Source organism: Ochotona curzoniae, unplaced genomic scaffold, assembly GCF_017591425.1.
Source record: "Ochotona curzoniae isolate NIBS_2020 unplaced genomic scaffold, NIBS_Ocur_1.0 contig_908, whole genome shotgun sequence".
Taxonomy (NCBI): Eukaryota; Metazoa; Chordata; class Mammalia; order Lagomorpha; family Ochotonidae; genus Ochotona; species Ochotona curzoniae.
Window position 1 is genome coordinate 8,850,875 of NW_024466607.1, and position 22,538 is coordinate 8,873,412.

General features: G+C 57.9%; 1 protein-coding gene across 3 annotated transcripts in view; it reads right to left on the bottom strand.

Annotated features, from left to right (window-relative positions):
• Window positions 1-2,123: 2,123 nt before the first annotated feature.
• The window catches only part of PLXNA1 (plexin A1), a 44,124-nt gene continuing 23,709 nt past the window's right edge, over window positions 2,124-22,538 (bottom strand). For 2 of the 3 annotated variants that reach the window (XM_040995321.1, XM_040995319.1), the window contains exons 19-31: window positions 22,132-22,366; window positions 19,993-20,135; window positions 19,114-19,370; window positions 18,737-18,803; window positions 11,861-12,007; window positions 11,588-11,747; window positions 11,004-11,107; window positions 10,619-10,715; window positions 10,161-10,351; window positions 9,855-10,024; window positions 9,244-9,456; window positions 9,007-9,157; window positions 7,304-7,849 (exon numbers count right to left, since the gene is read on the bottom strand). In XM_040995321.1, coding sequence (XP_040851255.1) covers window positions 7,754-7,849; window positions 9,007-9,157; window positions 9,244-9,456; window positions 9,855-10,024; window positions 10,161-10,351; window positions 10,619-10,715; window positions 11,004-11,107; window positions 11,588-11,747; window positions 11,861-12,007; window positions 18,737-18,803; window positions 19,114-19,370; window positions 19,993-20,135; window positions 22,132-22,366 — 2,031 coding nt within the window. In that variant the 3' untranslated portion in view covers window positions 7,304-7,753. Of the gene's footprint in view, window positions 2,134-2,709; window positions 2,718-6,751; window positions 6,755-7,303; window positions 7,850-9,006; window positions 9,158-9,243; window positions 9,457-9,854; window positions 10,025-10,160; window positions 10,352-10,618; window positions 10,716-11,003; window positions 11,108-11,587; window positions 11,748-11,860; window positions 12,008-18,736; window positions 18,804-19,113; window positions 19,371-19,992; window positions 20,136-22,131; window positions 22,367-22,538 lie in introns of those variants that run through there. The other variant, XM_040995320.1, reaches the window with a different exon arrangement.

Sequence of the window (22,538 nt, forward strand, 5' to 3'; positions counted from 1 at the left end):
AGCACACACTGGCTTCCTTCGCATGCAGGACCCCGGCTGGCTAGAAGTCTGCCTCGCCACAGGTTTGTGTTGGGGTGGGTTCCAGGTGACAAGGCCCACAAACCCTCTACACCAGCCCTTCTCCGGCAGGCATTCTTCTGCCTCCCCGTATCCCAGGATTTCTGCCAGTGCCGCCTCCCCCTCCCCCTTCTCTTGGGCACCCATTGCTGCCCCCCAATCCACTCACCTGAGGAATTTATGTCTTGAAAACTATTTTTAAAGTAATCTGTTCCACTAAGAGCCAAGAGGACTCTGGCTGCTTGCTGCGTCCAGGCCCTGCAGAAATGCCAAGAATGCCAGGAATGCCACCTACCTGCCCTGCCAGTTGTTAGAGAGGCCAGAGTTCCAAGGCACAGCCCTGCTTCCCCACAGAGGGGCAAGGGAGCCATGAGGGGACGGTCATGGCGGGAGGGCAAGACTAGCCCTCTAAGTCCTCCTATACCTACCTGCCACCCTATGCGGGGCTAGGCCTCTGGCATAGGTGAAGTGTTAGGTGGGGCCCCAAGCAGCCGTGCTGACCAGTGGGCGAGGAGGAGAGCAAACAGCAGCCGGGTTCTCTGGATGCAGGTGGATAGACAAATGTATTGATGGATGGATGATGTCTTATAAGGAACTGGCACTTGTGGTTCTAGAGGGTGTGTCAGTAACCTGCAGACTGGGCTGTCTGCTGACTCAGGAGGCTGTCGGGTCCCCAGGCTCAGAAGAACCCCTGTGATTGAGTTCATTTCAAGGAAGGAAAACGTTGCTGCCCCAGCAGGGGGCTTCCCCATCACCACCAGCACCTTGGAAGCTCAGCCATTTAGTCTGCACAGACTGTCAGCACATTGGGCGGGCCGCGTTTTACCTCATCCAGACACACCCCTCGGGGTATGCCCAGTGTTAGGATGGGCACCCCGGGCTGGTCAAGGTCAGGTGGCAGATGCCATTCTCCCTCTCAGCTTGGGCGGGAGGGACAGCCCTAGGGAAGATGCCCGTCCCGAAGAGGGGCCCAGCGGGAACACAGATCAGGACCTGTCCTCTCCCCCATGTCGCCTCTGGCAGGGCAGATGGCCGGGGAGGCTGGGGAATGGTGCATTATCAGGCAGCCTCAACTGTTGGGCTCATTTGGGAATTGAACCAGCAGATGGAAGAGCTCTCTGTCTCTAAAGCAAACAAACAAATAAATTAAAAATGTAAAAATAGTAAAATGGACAATGAGCAGTGGATCGTGTGTCCAGGAAGCAAGTGGGTAACTACAGCTGAGCCCAGGCTTCTCCGAGTCCTGTGCAAACAGGTGGGCCTGATGGACTGTGCAGGGCTCCCCCACTGCACACAGGCACAATTGTGTACAGTCTGCAACACCCTGAGGCCCAGGACTGAGCTCTCCCACTGGATATGCAGCCCAGGAGCTGGCTAGCGAAAACCCCGTTGTCCTGTAGGGCCACTGTGATTGGGCCCATAGGACACTTACACCTAAACACTGGCCAGTCAGATCCCTCCCTGAACACCTGTTCAGCACAGGTGCTCTACACCCGTGGTGATGGCTAAGGTGGCAAGGCTGGTGCCCATGATTGCACCCTCCCTCCACTTTGGGGAAGAGCTGCTTGAGAGCAAACCCCACACAGAAGACCCTGGTGATCTTATAAGAGCCCCTGGATCTAGCCAAGCCCAAGGCCAGACGCATCCTTAGCTTTTTCCATTGCACAAGCCAGCCAGTTGCATTTTCTGCTCCAGCCAGCTTAGGGAAAGAGTCTGCTATTTATGATAGGGAGGGATACCTGGTAAGGACATGTGCTTGAGGTTTTAACTGGATGCACCGATGCCGGGTGGACAGTGGCCCTTCTTGAACAGACATCATGCAAGGGAGAGCTCGTGTGTCTCCCATCCAGGCACGTGAACTCAGAGGCTGGCCATGTTCTGGAGGCTGTTGCAGGGGACCCTGCTCCCTGGGGAAAAACTCTCCAGGGAGCCCCATGTGCCAGGCTTTGCTCACGGGCAGCCACTCACCTCTGCTCTGTGCCCAGATCATAACAGCAACCTCTTGGGCCTTGTCCCTAAGGTGCTCCCTGGCACAGGAAAGCAACCTGGAGATTGTACAGCCTTAGCTTGTCCTGGCTTCAATGAGGCAGCCATGTGAATGTGGACAGTTGACGTCACTTCTCTGTCCCCAAGTCTTCCTCTCCCAAGTGGAGCTGGGAATGGTGCCAGCCCAGGCCCCACTGCAGGGTCCACAGCTTCCCAAACACTTACACCTGGGCAGTGCATGCTGTGCGGTATAGGCTGCAGACTCGGCCTTTGGGATCCCCACTCCAAGGGAACCGGGTCATCTCCCCTGGGATTCAGGTGTCGGAGTAAGACACAGGACACCGCCCAAGCTGGCTTCAGAAAGGGGGCATGCCATCCGGATGTCCTCCAGGAAGTCCCCAAAAGGACACGGCCAGGCTATGCCCCCTCAGGGACATCTCCAGGAACCTCTTAACACTCTGGCCTTGTCCCACTTCTGGGGTCCCAGATGCATTGCTGCCAAATGCCTGCCCCGTTTCCCCAGGAGGCCCCTGAACTCTCAGCCTTGGCCTCGACACTTGTTGCCAGCCTCCTTCCCATCCCTCCAGGTCATCCCTGGTGACCTCAGGGAATGCTTTTCCTCAGATGTCACCATGGCTGGCTCTTGCTTCTCCCTGGGGATTCCACTGCCCTCCCTTGTCCACTGGGCTGGGAAAAGGCCCCAGCTCTCAGGTGTGTGACACCTGCCTTCCTGGGTATGCATTTCATTAGCATTTAGTGTTAAAATCTTTTCTTTGGAAGGTTGAATGACAGGGAAGAGAGGAGACAGGTTGTGGGGAGGTAGGGGAGTAGCGAGAGATCTTCCATCTACAGGTTCACTGCCCAAATAGCTCCAACGGTCAGGGCTGGGTCAGGCTGAAGCCAGGATCTCAGAACTCCATGTAGGTTTCCCAGGTCAACGGCCAGGGGTCAAGTCCTTGAACCTACTGCTTTCCTAGGTGCATCAGCAGGGAGCTGGATCATTAGTGGAGCTTCTAGGACTTGAACCTGTGACGCTGGTTTCACAGGCAGCAGCTCATCCCACTCAGCCACGCGCCGGCCCCACCTTGACAACTTCTGTAGCCTAGCATGTTATCCTATCCCTCTTCAGCCTTGTTTTCTCCTTTGCCCTGAGTGGTTGCATGTATGGGACCAAACAAGAAGTTTAAAGTCACCTCTCCATGGAAAGAGCGACGATGGCCAGCTGCAGGCCTGCAGGCTGGGCCCCACCAACACCCCTACCCCTCCCGATGGACATGTTTTGCTAGGAGCAAGTGGCATGCCCAATGTCGATGACTGCTGGTTTTGAGCCGATGTGCAAGGCAATCAGAAGGCATCTGCCTCCTGTATAATTAGACTTCATCACCTCGGTGTGGGGAGTGCTGATTGCTGCTCAGAGACGGCCCCCTGATTTCAGGCTGGAGGGGCCGGAGCCCTCAGCGGCCCTGACGAGGGTAATTGAGGCAGGGCTTGATTGTGCCGGAAAGCTGAAGGGGACCTAGGCAAAGGAACCGGGCCACGTCACACCCCAAACGGGACTACACTTGCTAAATTTGTTTCCGATGCAATTTCATGGTGATTACACCGATTTCTTTTGAGTAATTGAGCCGGGCGCTGAGCTCCATGCCTGCAGCCCTGGCTGTCAGGAAAGGGTCTGTTGGGAGCGGGAGCTACTGATGATGATTTATGGGCCACTGTCAGAGCCCTCGCAGGGAACAGAGCCGGGCAGGCGGGGGCGCTGCCCGGGCGCTCCGGGGCTGGGACACCTCCTGGACTGTTCTCAGTCTGGCTCTGTTGCCTACCACCACGTGACCCTGGACACGCTCGCCGTGTGCTGTGCCCTCCTCCCCGTGGCCACACAGGCTGGATAGGGTCCCCAGTGATGCCTCTCCCTCAGTCCTGAGCCACCTGCCCTGGGATGGGCTGGGCGCTGTAGTGAATGGAAGCACACCCATGCCTTTTTCCCAACCGGCTCCTTAGCTGCCAGGGTGCCCACAACCACAGTGCTCCCAGGCAATGAATGCGTGGGAACTCCAGTCCCAGTCTCAGGCTGTTCAGGGTGGGTCCTGGACCCTGTGGCTCACAATGTACCTCATGCTTCAGCCAGGCCTGCAGGAGCCCTGCCTCATGGGGATTGCTGGAACTGCTGCTCTAAGCAGGGTGCTCAAATGCCAATCCTCTCCTCTGGGGAGAATCAACCAAAGGCCACCGCTGGAACCACAAGCTCTCAGCCTCCATCACAGCTCCCAGCTCAGACCCACCAGTGCCTGGGCATGGCCCTCTGCCTCTGGGGGGCATCAGACACCTCGGGGGTCTGCCAGAACAAACGTCTATGCAGGCAGTCGCTCCCCAGGCCCTGAGTACCTGCTTGCCTCGCCTCTCCCTGGGAGATGCTGTTCTGAGGGCCAGCTGTGCTTCGTGCCCCTGCCTCCTGGCCCTGTGACCTCAGCCCCCAAACAGCAAGAAAACCCAGAGTCAGGAACTTTTAGCAAAAATGTTTAATCTCTCCTTAATGTGTGCGTTGTATTTACAAGTACTAAATCTGAAGAACAGTAAAATAGGAAATAGCCGTCTATTTACATATCTACGGGCCGAGCGCCCAGCAGCTACCAGGCTTCTGAGAGAAGCTGTAGCCAAGGTCAGCTTGGACCGTCTGAGTGGTCACTCTTCTTTTGGGTGGGGGCTCTTCGGCATTAAAGGACAGCTAATTGTGGACTTCGTCTTAAAAATATCTTTCTCTCTCTAAATAGATCTACTCTAGCTCGTGTAGCACCAACGACGGCAGCCGTCATCCGCAACTGGGGGCAGAAGGGGTAGGGCCCCTGGGTCCCTCGGAGGAACTTGATGCCAGGGGTGGTGGGGAAGGGTCCTGGGGTACCCCGCTTCCACAGCCCCTGGCTCCTAAGACCAAGGGAGAGGCAGGCCTGGGGTATAGTGGCCGTGGGCTGGGAGTTCAGGGCCAGCTCGAGGTATATCAAGAAGCCAGGCTCCCAGGCCCAGGAGTGAATTGTCCCGAGCACCCCCGCGATCAGGGGTGGGGAGGGAGAGAAACGCTGGGGCAGGGGCTGTAAGAAGCAGGTGGCCAGAGGAGGGTGGCAACAGTAGTAGTGTCTGGGTCAGCTGCACCAGCACCCGTGCCATCATTGCTGAGACCCTGGGGTGTCCGGGAGCATCACACAGGCACATGGAGTGGGTTCCAGTCCCTACTCTTTTGTACCCACCTGCCACTTCCAGATCAGAGCTTGGGGTTAGAGACCCCACAGTAGAGCACCGGGGAGTAATAAAGGGGGCCCAGTTTGCGTGGCAGAGCTGGGAGGCCTATAAGGGACCAGAGGCAAGGAGGGGGCCGAGGTGCCCTCCACCAGCTGGCGGGGACCCCCGGACGTCTGCTGTCTTGGGTGCGGTGCCCCGAGTCGGCTTCATCATGTGTATGTAAACAGATAGTGCTAAAGTGCTTGCGGCCAGATACCACACCGCTTGCTCCAAGGCTCTCACTCCAGGTAGGGCCAGATGCCCACCCTACCAGCCCACCCACATGGACAAGGGCAGCCTTGCAGGGCTGGCCCAGGGCCCTTTTCTACTAGGGCCAGGAGGCAGGGACTGGATCCTGGAGGGGGCAGCAGAGGGGAGGAGGCACCCCCCCCGGCCTGAGTGGGCAGGACTGGAAGAACTGGGGGCTTCAATGTGAAGCCAGAGTCCAGGGAAGACTTCGGGGAAAACAGAGGCTTCTGCCTGGGCCAGGACAGGCAGCATCAGAAGGGAGGCGTGGGGGACACACTCAAGGATGGGAACCCCAGCTAGCACAGGGCGGGCCACCATGGTCAGTCCCATCTGGCTCCGGCCCAGCCCTGGTTTGCCCAGGCAGGAAATCCCGAGCTACGGCAGCCACCTGCGGGGCTAAGAGCTCCCTGAGTCACAAGTTCATCCATCTCATGCCGACCCCCACCCATGTGGGGAGGAGCTCCTCACTCCACCTGCTGGGGTCTGCTGTGGCTCACGCTGCTGCTTGGGAAAAGGGGGACCCTGGAGGCCAGCAGCCTGTGGGGGAGGGGAAGGGGTGGAAGGGCTCAGGGCACTGGGGCTGAGTCTGGCCACAGTTAGCTGTCCCTTAAAGTCCATGAGACTCCTTTAGTACCATCAAAAAAGTGAACTTGAAAAGGGGACAGGCCGCTTGTTTGCTTTTACAAGTGACTGATTAATAAAAAAAAAAAAAGTAATAAAAGGGGGCTCTAACAACCTCTAGTATTCAACACTTGCAGTTTTAAAAAGATCAACTCAGACTAAACGCTAGCACGATCATGCACAACCCACAGGCTCCGCACACCCTGGCAGGGCGGAGTAGCGGTGACAGTGGTGGTGGGGGGTGGGGGAGGCCCCTTCCCTCTCCACACCTACCCCCAGCTCTGGGGCCAGTCCACTGTGGGAAGGCTATGGACCCTTTCCCCGCAGCCCCGCCTCCAGGCAGCCTTCCCACCACCTGCTTGCCCTTGTTCTGTTGGTATTTAAAATCCTTTCTCCTTCAGTTACCTGTACAGCACCCCACTGGGGCCAGAGACGGAGGCCAGAGCCACACATATATACACACACATATATATATATATATGTACAGGTGTGTTTCTATTAAAAATGTGTTCTCTCTCACTTGGGGAGGGCAAAGAGGACAGCTACTGACCTCCAGACCTCTGGACACTGCCTGTCGCTCACAGGTGGATTGCCAGAGGTGTACTGGCATAGCCTTCGCCACCCAAGCAGAGGGCAGCTGATTTCTTGTTCCCCTTGGAGAAGGAGATCGGTCTTCAGCTGTCCCTCTGCTGCCGAGATGCCGGACTGGGAGCCACTTGGGGTGGGGAGGTGAGGAGGGGCAGGTGCACAGAGCTGCCCTCAGGAGCCCTGGGGGAGGCGGGCATTGCCCAACCCTTGTGAGCAGCTGCTGGGGGCGGTACCAGGAGCAGTGTGGGGCAGGACAATAAATAACAGGACATGTGCTCTGTGGCCCAGGGCCCCAGCCCTCCCTGGGCTCCCACAGGCACAGTCCTGAGCACAAACAGGGTTGCCTGGTATGTCCGAGAGTCCCTCGGGAGCCTGGGCAGAGGCCATCTGCAACCCCTCCATAGGAGGGGGTGGGGCCTCTCGGGGCAGGTGGCCTTGGCCGCGCGGAGCACGCGGTGAATCTGAGGATGGAGGTGGTGGTGCGGCGGACATGAGGATGCTGGCCAGGGAAGCTTGGCAGCGGCGGCGGGCCTGGGCTTTGGCGTATCTCGGATGGCCCTAGGCATTTTGCTTCTCCCTCGACGGATATTGTGGCTTGGGAAACTGGGGGCTTCTTCCTGGCTCCCTGTCCCAGCCTCGAGGACACTGATGGGCCAGCTGCCCCTTGCTGTGAAAGGCCCCGGCTTCATTCCTTGGCCCCTTGGGGGCTGCCCTATTCTCCCACAACGACTACCATGCAGCAAGGGTCCTGGGCCAGTCCAGCCACTCTATGCTCTCCCAGCTCCGGGCACAGAGGGGGCCCAGCAGGCACCATGGCATCCTCACCAACAGAAGGCAGAACTCCAGCTGGTGGGAAGAGAAGGGGAGGACCCAGAGGAGGCTGGACCACACGCCTGGTCCCTGAGCACCTCCCGGGCACCCTGCATGGCAGGCCAGGGCTGCGCTCACACTCTGCCTCCCACCGGGTGGTCAGTGGCCAGGCTCAGCTGCTCAAGGCCATCGTGTCCACCACCTGCTCCAGTTTGCTCCGCAGCCGCTGCCGCCGGGCCTGCTCATCCTTCTCCAAGGCAGCCAGGATCTGCAGGTAGGCAGGGATGGGGGCATGCATTGGTGGGCTGGGCCAGCTGCCCATTTATATGGAGTGGGTACCTGGGGTGTCTCAGGCTTGAACCCTCCTGTCTCCAGAAGAGGAATAGGGGGTTTTACCCTGAAGCCCCAGGGACTGGAGTCCTCAGCCCCACCTTCACCCCAAGTCTGTGGACAGCAGCCTCTCCACAGCAGGGTACCTTGGAAAACCTTTCTCCCCTGCCCACTCCCACTGGACCCCAGGGCCGCGTGCCTTTCTCCCCATCCCCTGAGCCAGCACTGCCACCATGCCATTGCTTGTCCTTCCCATTGTCTCAGGGCATCGGTCTAGGGACCCCCCCACTCCCTCTTGGGGCTCCTGCAGCAGAAGCTGCAGGACTTGAGCGACCTCTGCTCTGTACCACATTCAGCTCCTGACCTGCCCGCAGTCCCCTACCCTGCTTAGCTAATGACCCCCACACTCCCCTGGCACCCAGGCTTTGGGTGCCCAGAAGAACTCCAACTCTAAGTCCTGGCCCGAGGCCTGCGCCTCCGGCAGCTCTCCTCACCTTCAGTCGGGGCAAGTCTGGCCCCTGCACTCACACCCAGAACCCATGCACTGAACACCCTGCCTCTGGTCCCAGCACCCAGGCAGCCTTGGCTGATCCATTCCGCAAGTCTCTCCTGTCCCCTAAGCTCTTGTGTGCCCTGTCACAGGCCAGGACTGAGTGCTAGTCTTGCTACTGGACACCCTGGAGGCCTAATTACATTGGTGTGGATGACAAGGGGAACTCTGAGGAAGCAGAAAGGAAGCTAAAGGACAGGACAAGAGTCTACTGGACCCTGGGGACATCCCCCCAGGCCACCAATCCCCCTAACAGCATCCCAACTCTCCGCAACAGAAACAGTCACACCCACCCTCAGTTCTCCACTGTGCAAAACCAGACACCTCACCCTACCCTTCCTGGTGGCTATGGGCCCAGCTGGCTCTGCCCCTCCGCCAGGATCCCCTGACTGCCCCCGGGGCTCAGGCGACTTCAGGTGCTCAGGTACACAGGTGCACAGGGGCAAAGACAGGGTGGGCACTGAAGAGGGAAGCCCTTCTAGCAGGTGCTACCTCCAGGGCTGAGCAGGAAGTAGGCAGGGCAAGAGGCTGCTGGGCACACTCACCTCGTCCTTGTACTTGGTGATGTAGGAGTAGATTTCGTGCAAGGCGCTCATGCTGTTAAACTGGCTCAGGTGCAGCCGAGACTGCTCGGCCAGGTACGCGCTCATGTCCTGATCACTGATGGCGGGCATCTTGGCAATGTCAGCATAGTACCTGTTGGCAGGTATCCAGCGGTGAGCTCTTGAGTGGGAACCTAACCCCCTGCCTGCCCTCCCCCTCTGCCCCCCCTGGCTGCCCACCTCTCCACCCAGCTTTTGTAGTTGGGGATGTCCTTGGCATAGAGCAGCTTGTTGGAGGGTGAGTCCTTGCCCAGCTTGTGCTCGGATGTGGAGCAGGAGTCCATGAAGGTCTGGGCCACCACCGACAGGCAAGCATCCGTGATGCTGTTCTTGTGGATGTCAAACACAAACTGCGGGTTCTTGATCACATTCACCCAGAAGCGCAGGGGCAGGCTGCAGGCAAGTGGGCACAGGGTCAGCCTGCCCCCCTTTCCAGACGGGCTCCTTCCCACCCAGCCAGGTCTCCGAGCCACAGCCCACATCTGTGTAAGTGTGAAATGACCTTAGCCAACAACATGGCTCAGTGCCTTTGTGAGCTTCCTCTGGCCCAGGCCTCAGCTGGCAAATGCTACAGCTGGTAGACAACCCCAGCCTGCACGGACCCAGTTACTGCGACCAGCCCCCATTCTCACACTGGCAAATCTCTGCCCAGTGCACAAGCTCAGGGCCCCACCCATGTGCACACAGACCCCACGTCCCCACCACAGTCTGATGCGGGTGCTCGTGCAGCAGAGCAGCCTCAGCCCTGGGCCCTGGCCAGCTTGGCCTCAGCGGATGCCTTGCGCAGTTACCAGTTGCTCTTCCACGTGTGGCGCACGTCAGCATCGTGGATCTGGTGCTTGTCAGCCTGCTCATCCAGGAAGTCAAACATGTACTTGATGGCCAGCGGCAAGGCTGAGCCCCGGTGTGCAGTGCTGAAGATGGTCTCAAAAAGGTCGTCCACGAACTTCTGCAATGTGCCCTGCAGAAGGCCAGGGATTGAGAGCTCAGGCCTCAGCCAGATGGCCCGTGGGAGACAGGTGAGAGCCGGCTTCTGCATATGGCTGTGGCCCAGCTGTTCCTCTCCGCCCCCAGTCCCCACACCTCCTGGGGCCTACCTTGGTGGCCAGCAGCCGCGTCAGGTAGATCTCTGAGACCATCTTGCTGCCCCGGTCACCCTCGCGCTGGTCCAGGTGGTCATGGTTCTTCACCAGGTGCCACAGCTTGGTGCCGCTCTCCAGGTCGGGCGTGATCATGGGCGTGCGTGAGCGCAGGCTGTCGGGGCTGCTGGCTGTGCGCAGCATGCTCTCTGCAGGCATGGGGCCATCAGCACTCCCACCCAGGCCCACCTCTGCAGACGCTCACCCCTGTCCGAGCCTTGGCCTCCCTGGGTTGCTGGGGACAGCCAAGGACATTGGGAAGGGACATAAATGTGCTGGGGCATACCCTGCCAGGAGAGGCCCAGCCTGCAGTTTGAAAGCAAAGCTGGGGATCCAAGGGGCAGGTGTGATGACAACACCATTGAGCAGCCCAGGATGCCCCCCAACCCTGTCCCACCTCTACCTCCACCCCTCACCATATCTGCTGAGGGATTTGGTGAAGGTGGACGAGTTGGAGATGTTGTAGGCAGACGTCTGCTTGGGCACCAGTGCCACTGAGGACCCGTCCGTCACCTGTGGGCAGAGGGTCAAGGCCTGTGCGACGCCTGCAGATACCACTATGCTGAGGGCCCCGCACAACACCCCTGGGCCTGAGCCTGGGGGTCTGTTTCCCAGGTGGGGCAGGGCCAGTGCGGGGCCTGGGATGGCCCCATAGCCTCTGCCCCTTTCCTTCTGCCACTTGCCACCTGCCACAGTCCTGGTTGTCCCCTGGGCAGAGGTTCCTGACAGCAGCAGTGTGAGCTGCCGAGTGTCCAGGAAAGTGAGCTCGCCCTACGGCTGGAGGGCGGGGCTGGGGCCTACCTGGTAGTGTGCCAACGTGTTCAGCCTCTTCCAGTCATTGTCGATCTTAGTGGTGACGTCTTCGTCCTGCAGGATGATGCGCGCCATACGGCCCTGGCGCCACTCTGTGGGGAGCAGGGCACTGAAGGCTGGGTCTGGGGCCTTATTCCCTAGACTGGTGACTTCCTGACCCATGCATGAGGCAGGCTGCGTGGGCCCTGGAGCAGGGCCACAGTGGAGTGAGGCCCCTCCTGCTCACACAGCTCCTCCCACTTGGCTGTGGCCTCTGTACTTGCTGTAGGGCCCTAAGCTCAGGGGCCTCCCCTTGCCTTCCCAGGACTCCAAGTGCACTTCTCAGCCTGGCAGCTGCCTCTTAGCTGGGCTCAGCCTGACACTTGCCTTTTAGCCACACTGCCCGCATGACCCCCACAGTCCTGCCCCAGGAGCCACAGCCCCTGGCTCCATGGGCCCACGCAGGGCAGCACTCTGCCATGGTCTACCTGTCCCCCGTCTGCTTCACCATAACTTTCCAACCTGCTGTGGAGGCCCCCAACCTCTCCCACCAGCTGCCCTGTCCAGGGCCCTCCTCAAGCCTAGCCCCTCACCCAGGTCCATGTCCCCAGCCTTGGGCCTCTGGGAGTAGGGGACGCCCTTGTACACGGCGTCCAGCAGCTTCTCCTTGACCTGCGTCACTGTGTCGCAGTTCAGCCCCTTCACAGGCACCTCGGGTGCGTTCTCGTTCTCAGGGATCACACAGTTCAGGGTCTGCAGGGAGCAGGGAAGGAACTGCGTGATTCTGAGGGTGTGGGGAGGAGCGGGCCACCGGGACGGCAGGGATAGCTGGTGGTGGCCGGGCTCTGAGCCTCTGGCCTCCTTACCAGGGTCTTGTAGTCGATCTGCTGCCGGATGAGCTTGTCCTCGCTGAGGGAGTAGCGGGCCTCACCCGTGATGGCGTCGATGGGGCCCTTCTCCATCTGCTGCTTGATGGCGCAGTACAGCATGAACAGCGGCTCCCCAGCACACTCCTACAGCCAGGCGGGGCATAAAGTTGTAGCCAGCACCCCCTCAGGCTCCCAGCACAGTCCCCTCTCTGACCCCAGCCCCTCCGGTGCCAGCCACACTATTCCCAGGCAAGGAGAAACAAGTTCTGTGACGGAGATCTCTCGAGGAGGCTGCTCTGTGCCTTGGGCTTGCAGAAAAACGAGGAAGTACAGTGGAATACAGAGGCTACAGCCCCAGCACTCTTCTGAGATGTGAGTGGTGGAGCATGGGTGGCCCAGTAAGATTTCTGCCAGAAGGGCCCGGTGCAATAGCGTAGTGGTTAAGGTCCTCGCCTTGAGCGCACCGGGATTCCATCTGGGTGTGGATTTGTGTCCTGACAGCCCCGCTTTCTGCCAGCTCCCTGCCTGTGGCCTGGGAAAGCAGTCCAGGACGGCCCAAGGACTTGGGACCCTGTACCCATATGGGAGACCTGGAAGAGCTTCTGGCTCCTGATTGGTTAAGCTCCGGCGGTTGTGGCCACTTGGGGTATGAACCATCGGATAGGGGATCTTCCTCTCTGTCTCTCCTCCTCTCTATATCCGTCTTTCCAGTAAAAATAAATAAATCTTAAAAAAAGATTTCAGCCAGCAGATTCCACCCTGATGTCCTCAGACCCCAGTGGGACCTGCCCCCAGGACCTACTCACTGAGCCTGACTGTGGCAGGGCCAGAGCAAGCAGCTCAGGGTATGCAGCCCAGAGAGCCTGCAGCATGCATTCTAAGCAATCATGAGCTCAGGCTGTTTGCAAGGACATGACCTGCAGAGGCTCTGCAGCCAGAGGCAAGGAGGCCATACACCCCAGGGCCTGGGGCTGTAGCATCCTGCAGGGGTAATATCTGCCACACTGCGGCTGCAGGGATGCCTCCAGCTGCTGCCTTGCAGCCTTTGCATTGCAGCCCCTGCAACTGGAACTCCCTCTGGAGTCTACCCAGCAAGTCTTTGCAAACCCCCTGGATCTACCCAGCACCCCATTTACACAAGGACCTCTGAGCACCCGCTACTCCTACCCCAATGCACACACCCCAACATACAAGACGCCCTTAGAAACAACCTTGCTGTTGCTGCAAGAGAGGTGGCATGAGGGCCAGGGCACAAGTGGCTCACTCACACCTAGTCCCCGGCATCCAGCATGGCGCCTGACAAGGGCTCCAGACACTGGCATCACAAACTGAATGACAATTTACCTAAGTGAAACATTCCTGTTGCCAAGCAAAGTGAAAATGCTGACCGGATGGAAGTTGGTTTGGCCCTGTCGGCCCCCAAGGGTCAACCCTGTCCGCAGCCAGCAGTGCCTGGGTGGGCGGCAACCACTGCATAGGTGAGACCCTGGCAGGGCCTGGGCTTAGGATCTTTTGCAGGCTTGGCCATCTGATGGCGTTCAGAAGGCCTGAGTGTGCCCCTGGCGAGCAGCAGGCCAGGTCAGCCCCCAACTGGGCCCTTGGCAAACAAACAGTGGCTCTACCCAGTAACCAGATGCTCTGGATGCCTCGTTAGCATCTGCGGTAATTAAAGAGACAGCTGCTGAGGAGCAGCCACAAGCATAGATCATCCAGAGACCTTGCGACAACACGACAACATGCCTGTCTCTGAAATTATGTTTCATTTGCAAACTTGGCTTCATTAAGTTGGCTGGGGAGGGGAGTGGGGCTGGACCAGGGTGGTGAACCAGCTGCCTCTCTTCCTGGAAATGCCATCTGATGGGAGCGACTGGGGCACAGGGATCTTGCAGGGTCCCCAGTCAAAGCAGCATGGTCAAAGCCTCTGATGAGGTCAGGGGAGCCAGGTGGTCTGCCTGAGGTTGTATGGCAAGTAACTGGAGAATCTAGGACTCAAATCCAGACCTGGGGGAAGGCGGCCCTGAGCACTTCTTCAGCACCTGGGTAGGGGCTGCAGAGGAGGAAACAGGAGCGGACAAAAGCCAGGAAAGAGGCAAGTCCAGAATTAAAGGCCTTGGGCCCAGTGCTGGCCACAGGTATGAAGAAATCACCTGGTGAGAAATGGTGTGTCCCAAGTAGGACGCTAACATGGGCAGCCCAGTGAGTGGCATGTGCACAAAACGCTTCTCCACCCCAGGGATTCTGACCTCATCCCGAGATCACACCACACACAGACACAGACATCACTTCCTGGTCTAACACAGCAGCAATGAGAGGTAAGAAATCCCATAATCTACTAAAATAAATAGCCTAGAGAAATGACCGAAGGCTAATGACAGACATTTGTAAACTTGGCTTCAAAGAAGAAATATGAGTTTCCATTAAAGCACAGAGGCAATGCTCAGCCGGTGAAGGGTCTGGCGGCTGGGGCGACACCCTCCAACCTGCTCCCGCCAAACGGACAAGCAGCAGAGAAATCCAGGGCTCCCCGAGGGCAGCGTCCCAGATGGAACAGGACGATGCACCAGCAGTCAAGCAGAAAACAGAGCGTGTCTGATGGTCAGCACCTTCCGAAGTCCACTCAGACACCAGCACCGCGAACCACAACTGCACTAGTGGCCACAAAGGGAAGAATCCAACTCTTCCTAAGGCAACAGACATGTAGCAAATTACACAGTTGTTAAGGAAGGACAGGGTGGACCCTAGGTCCTTGCCTGCTAGGGTGGGCGAGGCACTTTGTTCAGGGGCGGAGAAGGAAGACAAGGTGTACAGTGCACTCAAAAGGAGAAAAAGGGTCCAACAGCAGGATCCCTCACAGGACAAAAAGTACATTCACTTCACAACTGTTCATCTCAGTTCAAAGACCAGTGTGGGAAGACAGGCACCAGACGCTGCCAGCATTGCCCACAGAATAGTAGAGGGCACGGACACTGGGCCCTTCCCTTGCTTGCATTTGCTATGGAGACCGTGAAATGAGCACGCATGACTTTCTGGTTACAGGCTTTTGTTTCTAAGGCTGGTGATGGTGTTGGTTAAGCCACTACCTGCAAAGCCAGCATCCTATATAGGGAACTGGTTCGTGTTCTAGCTGATCTACTTCTGATCCAGCTCCCTGCTAATGGACCCAAAAAATCAAGCTGCACAAGGTGACCCTAGTGCTGGGGCCCCTGTGGCCACGTGTGAGATGGGAAGAAACTCCTGGCTCTTGCCTTGAGCTGGCTTAGCCTTGGCCATTGTGGCCATCTGCAGAGTAAACTGGCAGCTAGAAGATCTTTCTCTTTCCCTCTTTCAATAACTCTTTCCAAGAATTGGAAAAGATATGGTTGTTGAAAAATAACCTAAGCTCGGGCCAGTGCGGTAGCCTAGTGGCACATCCTTTGCATGTGTTGGGATCCCATATGGGCGCCAGTTCATGTTCCAATGGCCCCACTTCCCATCCAGCTCCCTGCTTGTAGCAGTTGGGAAAGCAGCTGAGGATGGCCCAAAGCCTTGGGACCCTGCACTCATGTGGGAGACCTGGAAGAAGCTCCTGGCTCCTAGGTTCAGATTAGCTCAGCTCCAGAGGTTGCAGTCACTTGGGGAGTGAGCCATGGGAAGGAAGATCTTCCTCTCTGTATATTTGACTTCCCATTAAAAATCTTAAAAAAAAAAAAATAACCTAAGCTCTCCAAGTCCATGTGTGTATGCCATGGGCCAGGGTTCCCCTCCTTTTGACAGCTGCATAGCACTCCTCTGCAGATGGCAGTCCCTCGGGGGCATCAGTCCTAGGACCCATGGGAACGCCTGGCACCTCAGAGAGAACCCACTCCTACACACACTATGCTTTATGTGCAATCCTGTCTAAATTTGTTCCTAGCCTGTAAGCCACCCTGCGCTCACAGTAGAGGTTTGTTTCTGGAGTCCCCTACTGAAGTCACTGGACGGTGCTCACTGCTTCGTCCCTGAGAACACAATCCGTCCACAGACAGGCTGCCGTTTCTACCTTACCTGAGCGCTTCAATCCCATTGCCACGACTCCCATGGCTTGAAGAGGCATGGCAGTGGGACCAGCAGGACTTACTCCTGGGCCACGAATGTGAGGCCATTCCTGCCTAAGTGTTGGCACCATGGGCATAAGACTGCTTTCTTTTCTTAGTAGGAACTTCCACCTCCCACTCCCCATGGGAAAGCACTTGCGGCTTCTCCTGGATGCGTTCTAATCACTAGCACCACCACACGTGGGGCCACTATGATGTAAATGCAGCGTGACAGACACACACGCACTGTACTACCCCAGCAGGTGGGCAGTACATGCAGTGTGGACGCACAAAGGGACAGAGAATTGGGCACAAAACCGGAAATCTAAGCATTATTCAATGTTTTGTGACTTCTCATTCAATGTTTTCAGCTCACAGTGGGACCCTGGTTCACTGAAAACATAGGAAATAAAACTCTGCTGCACAAACCCTCTCCACATGTCCCCTCTTGCTGGCACACTCCTAGGCTGCTCTACACTGCCTAGTGGGGTCAGCCAGCCACACAAAGACAGGGACCGTCTGACTGTCCCTGAACCAGGCTGCCAGGCCAGTTGACGTCACAGAGGGAACTACTGGGGCCAATGGGGCTACTGGGGTGTGACAGGTGAAGAGTAGTTCAGTGGAAGCAGAGGCCTGGTCAGCGGTGGACAGACTGGGGTGACAGCCAGGGAACACGATGAATGTGCAGAAAGCCTTCCACGATTCAACCAACCAGAGCTGGGATGCACTGGCTGAGGTGGGGGTGCTGAGCAGCACTGCCTCACACAGGATGGCGGCCAGCAGCCCTGGCACCCCCACTGTGAAGGGTCACAGGCATCCAGAGAAGGGTGGGTGCATGCAGGAGTGAGCTTGTTCTAGCCCATTCCACAGCAGGCTCCTGGATGTCTGTGAGCTGTCCTCCATTGACACAGAGGGGCTGCAGCTGAACCCCACATTCCAGGATGGTGACGATGGCAGGTTTTATGCTATGCGCATTTGACCACAGCTGAGGAAATCTGTGGCATGCCCAGAAGGAACAAGCGGTTGGGCCGTGAAAACACATGCAAGGGCCTCAAATGCACGTGACAGAGTGAGATGAGCCAATCTGAAAAGACTGCTGCTGTGTGAGTCTGACTCTGATTGCCTTCTGGAAAGGCAAACCCAGGAGAGCAGGAAGAGCTGGGCTCCCAGGACTTGGCGGAGGAATAGGTGAACAGGACAGGGCATGGCAAGCTCTGCCCAGGATGCTATAGCACCACACACGGCGCTGTATGCTGACCGAAGCTGATAGGATATGCGATACCAAGAATGGACCAGTGCCACCCGAGGCCTTTACTGTGGCCGATGATGGGTCAGGAGGTCATTAAACTGTGACAGATATTCTACTGGGGAGCAAGGGGTGCAGACTCCAGAACTTGAAAACTGCACACACTCCAAGTCTCAAGGACATTTTGATACCCACATCCTGCTGCATATGGTAGCATTGCCCAAAGCCCTGTCCAGAACCAGGAATAGCATAGCTCAGCCGGCTTACCCACTTTGTATCTTTAAGACAGAGATGACACAGTCCACAACAGAGTGGGAACTGCAGTTAGAACCCGTGTCACAAGTTGAGAAAAGGCACAAAACTCAAATTCGAAACACAGTTGTGATCACAGAGCATCCTAAGGGGAGGGACCGTCCAACGGGGTGGGGTTGTACACGGGTGATGTTGGTGTTTTGCTCTCACTTCACCGTGAGCCCAGAGCTGCGGGTGGGATCTGCCTGTAGCCTCTATCAGGATGCCTTAGGCTACAGCCCCCAGCACTATCTCCATATCCAGCCTGATGCTAACGCAGCCCCGGAAGGCAGTGGCAGATCAAGCAGGTGGGTTACCAGCCCCTGCAGGCACAGAGAGCACATCTGCCCCATTCTCTGTCTCTCCTGGGGTAGGAACACAGATCCTTCCAGAAGACGTAAGGCCCTGGCTGGACCCAAGTGCAACTCATGCACTACACAATGCCCCAGCCCTGCAGAAGACAGAGTCCATGCCTGGCTCAGTACTCAGGTGGGGAGCTGACCACATACAGTCTGCTCATCTGGGTGTGAGAGCCACAGAGGCTGGGTGAGCTGCATACCAGGTGCACCTGCTCAATCCTCTTGGTGCACAAATGACTGACGTGACAGAACGTCATTTTAACAGGAAATGCATGACTGTTAAATGCTGACAGCTCTGTGTGCAATGATGTTAGCATTATGTTGGGGACCATTGTATGCACAAGGACTTATCACCTCTAGTTCTGCTCAGAGGTGACAGTGCCCAGAGCAGAGTCCCTGCTGAGCTGAGCAGCACCCTGCTGAGGGACAGCTGAGTGCCTGCAAGCCAGCAGAAGCACAGGCACCAGCCCAGCATGCTGTGAAGACAGTAGGACATTTGAACCCAGGCAATCAGGTGATCCACACCAGCCCCACCTTCTTCCCCTGGGCCACAGAGGCAGGACACCTGCAACTGGAGAGTGTCAGCCAGGAACACAGTGACCAGGCACACGCTTACTGCATACACAGGGTGTGACATGGGAGCCTGCTGCTCCAAGCTTGTGACAACATGCACAACACCGCCAGCCAGGTGGCACTTGATGCATATGGCAGCTCAGCAGCACCTGCAGTGCAGGTGGCTGATCCCACAAACTACAGCTCAAATACAACTGGCAGGGCCACATCCAGTTGGCAGTGGTGGGCAGGCGGGGGGAAGAGGCTGTACTCCGCCTTATACTTTCATCCTTCCTCTCCTTAGCCTGGTGCCCCTGCCCTTGCTGCTTCCCTCCCATTCTTGGCTCTGCTCGGACACCTGGCCCCATCCTACCTTGAGGAACTTGTATAAGAGGAATGTGAACCAGTTGGTCAGCATCTTCTCGGCCACCGACTCAGTTCTAGGGAGTGGAGAACAGCAGGAGACCAGCTGGCATCATGTCACCATGCAACAGCAGACTTCCCGCCATGGCCCCTAATCCTGACCCCAGGCAGAGATGAAGACCACAGAAGCCTGCTGTGGACGGTCCAGGCTGCGGTATGTGACCTCAGGCCTGGCACTGACTGCCCTATGTAGTACTAGCACATCCAGGTCCCTGCTACTGATGTCTGGCCTGCAGAGGCCGAAGCTCAGGGACACAATGGCTGGCCCCCCACCCTTTACCCAGGAGACAGGACAGGCACCAGCCTAAGGCCTGGCCCGTTGCTCACCGGCGCAGCAGCAGCTTGGGGTGGTTCTTGCTCTCCAGGTTCTTCTCGATGAGGTCGGACAGCAGCTGTTTGAGCACGCCTGTGGCATATTCCATCTCACCCTGCAGGGCCGTCATGATGAGCGATGCCACGTTGCCACGGTCGCGCATGGAGAAGCTGCGCTGGGCCTCTAACGTACGGATGAAGGTCAGCAGGAAGTGCTTCTTGGTCAGCAGCTGCCCAAACAGCGTTAGTGACTTCTCCACATTGGCCTGTACCTGTGGGAGCACACAGTGTGGGGCTGTCCAGGCCTGGTGGCTACAGGCAGGGAAGACCCAGACAGTAGGCCCCAAGGGTAGTGGCATGTCATGCTGGCCCCTCAGAGCCAGTGGGTCAGTCTGCAAGGCTCGCCTGTTCTTGGCAGAAAGGATGTGACCTGGAAGCTGCCACTGTTCTCTACTGCCATCTGGATGGCCTTGGGCAGGGCCCTGCCATGGCCAGACCGGGGAAGCCTACTGCAGACAGGGAGGTGACACGGGTTCGGCTGGTGCTGCTGAGTGTGAAAAGCACTCAGAGTCCAGTGGAAAGGCTGTCCATGTGGTGAGTGAGGACAGTAGGAGAGGTCCTAGGGAGGTAGGTGTGGGCAGCCCCAACCTGGCAGCAGGAGGTGGGCAGAGTACCCTGGGGTGACCAGGAGCATGGGGAGGGTGAGTGCCCAGTGCATCCCACAGACGTCAGTCCCTGGGAAAGAACCAGTACTCAGGCAAGATGATGGCATGCTAAGGGGATGCCAGGTCCTGGGCATTTCTTATTGAGGTCATCCTGCTCTCTGTCCCCAGGGAGCCTTGCAGGTGGTGGGCAGCGACAGCCTGCTTCCCGCTGTGAGGCCAGTGGCCCTACCTCCATCTCCTTGAGCACGGGGTGGTCCTCAATCCCAGGAAAGAGTACCCGCATGGCGTACGTGCGATAGTCAAGGAACGGGATACCAGCGCCGTCCAGGTCATTGGTCAGCTCGTGGATGTCCGTCTGCAGCTCTGCGAAGGCTGTGGGCAGCAGGACATGGTGTCAGTGGCTGTACCTTGTGTCAATCTCCAGGGCAATGATCAAGGTCTGGCACATGAGAGCAAAGCTGGCTGAGCTGGGTGGGGCTTCCAAGGCCTCAGATACTGTTAGTGGGGGTGGAGCCACTTTGGGGCACTGCCTCCTTCCACCAGCCAGGAAGGAAGGGGTGCAGTCAGGTACAGGAGGTGGCAGGCAACAGAGCCCCAGGGCCAAACAGCTGCAAGCTCACCCCCTCACTCTGACAACCCCCACGTGCATACCTTTAGCCCATAGAGGGCCCCCTTCCCAGTGCAGCCCATCCCCAACCAACTCTGCCTCTATCAGGAACAAAGGCAAGCAGAGCAGTGGAGCAGCCCCATGGAACATTCCAGAGCCATGAGGTGTCCGCTCAGCAGCTGCCTGAGGGAAATGCTATCTGATCGTGAGCCAGGGGAGCGCCAGGAAGGCTGGGGGAGGGGGCCGAGCCTGGTGGGTTGTACTGAGAGCTGGGGCCCACGGTCAGGCTTGTGGTATCCTATAATACTCACAGGCCACCATGGCCCACCTACCAGCCACCTAGCTCCCCATACCTGTTCACCAAGATTGTCCTCAGGACAGGTGGGCAGGGAGAGCCCCAGCAGACCCTAGGCCACTCAGGTGTGAGTCACAATCTGGGAGCCCCTGGGATGTAAAGGGCTGAGTACCCCATCCTGGGGGCCGGGAGGCTTGGCAGTTCCCAGCCCTGACACAGGAATGCTCCAGGGTCTGCATCATGCCTTGAATGATTTATCACCAAGGCTTGCCTAGAATGTTTTATCACCAAGGCTGCATTCCCTGCCACCCCACAACCACAGTCTCTAATAGGCTCACGGCAGAGCCTGGAGCCACAGCAAGGTGGAAGCTGCACCAGGGAGGCCCGGGGCCTTGGAGTCCAAGGCATCACTGCCCACTACAGCTGGCTCCCAGTCAGCTACCCAGCAGCAGACCTCACCCCCTCAGCTGGCTCCCAGGAAGCCTGGACTGCATGGACTTCCCATAGCTCCCAGCCTTGCTGCCCAGAGCCCCTGTGCTCAGGACCCTGGGCAACGCCACACCAAGATGTGTGGGAATGGCTCTGGGGCTCCACCGTGCCCCTCTGGTTGGGCCCTTGAACTCCTCCTTCCCACTGCTGCTCATGGCTGCTGCTCAGCCCCTTGCTCCCGGCACCAGCCAGTGCAACTGCGGTCCCCAACTGCCCAGAATCCAGTCCACTCTCTCTGGGCCACATCCCACCTGGTCTTGGGGTCAACTCGCTCTTAGCCCAAGGATTCAGGGGGTCCAGATCAAAGGCAGTGGGGGGAAAAGGGGATGAGACTGGATGTGGCCATCAGGAATTGATTCCTGCCCCCTGGGGTGACTAAGCTTGTCCATTATGACTATGTTCTCACCAAGGCCAAGAGCATGCCAGAGACAAGTGGGCACTGGAGAGGGAGGCGCCTGAGCCAGACAGAGCCCTGGATACAGTGCAGAGAGGCATCAGCTACACCCAGCCCTGTCTGAGCAGTCACCTGTCCCATCTCTGGAGGATGGTGTGACTTGAGCTCCCTGAGGCAAAGGCCAGCCAGGACAGGGATGTGTTTGAGCCTGGCAGTTGACCACAGACACCCAGGAGCAAGGGCACCACACACTGTACAGACAGAAGCACCCAGGCACCATTAGCCACTTCTACTCCCATTCCCGGCACCCTAAGTGGGTGCTACTATTGTGTCCATTTTGCAGAGGTGAAGACTGAGGTATAGAATGTCAAGAGCCCATCCCTAGCCTGGTGGCGTCTCATGAGCAGCCAACAGAAGGAGAACCTGTTCCAGGAGTCCAGAGGCCCCAGACAGTTATCTGGGTCAGGCACCTGCCCAGGACCAAGCCCCACAACAAGGACACGCGGAATGCTGTAGACAGAGCCAGAGCCAGCAGGTGAGACAGGACCTAGCTCGGAGAGCCACGAGCCCCAGCACAGCACACCTTCCTTGCACTCCAGGGCCACGCGGGACTCCAGGTTGTCCATTTGGAGCTGTAGCCGCTTGAGGGTGCGGTCGGCATCACGAGACTTGCGCTTGTAGGCGATGAGCACGGCCACGATGACGAGCAGCAGCAGGCCCCCGCCACCTCCAATGCCCACGATGGCAGGCAGTGTCAGCAAGCTGTCCGAGTACACCTGCAACGTGCCTGGCGAAAACTCGAAGCCACCAGCTCGCACCTATCGGGTGAGAGTGAAGGTTGCTTGACAGACAACTCCCAGTGGATGACATTTCACCAGAGGGACGCAGGGATCTGAGACTGGGACTGCCTTGGTAAGGTGCTCTCATAGGGCTGGGGACAAAGGTAGGCACTGGCTTACAGAGTTGAGGTGGCCCTGTTGGGTGGAACCC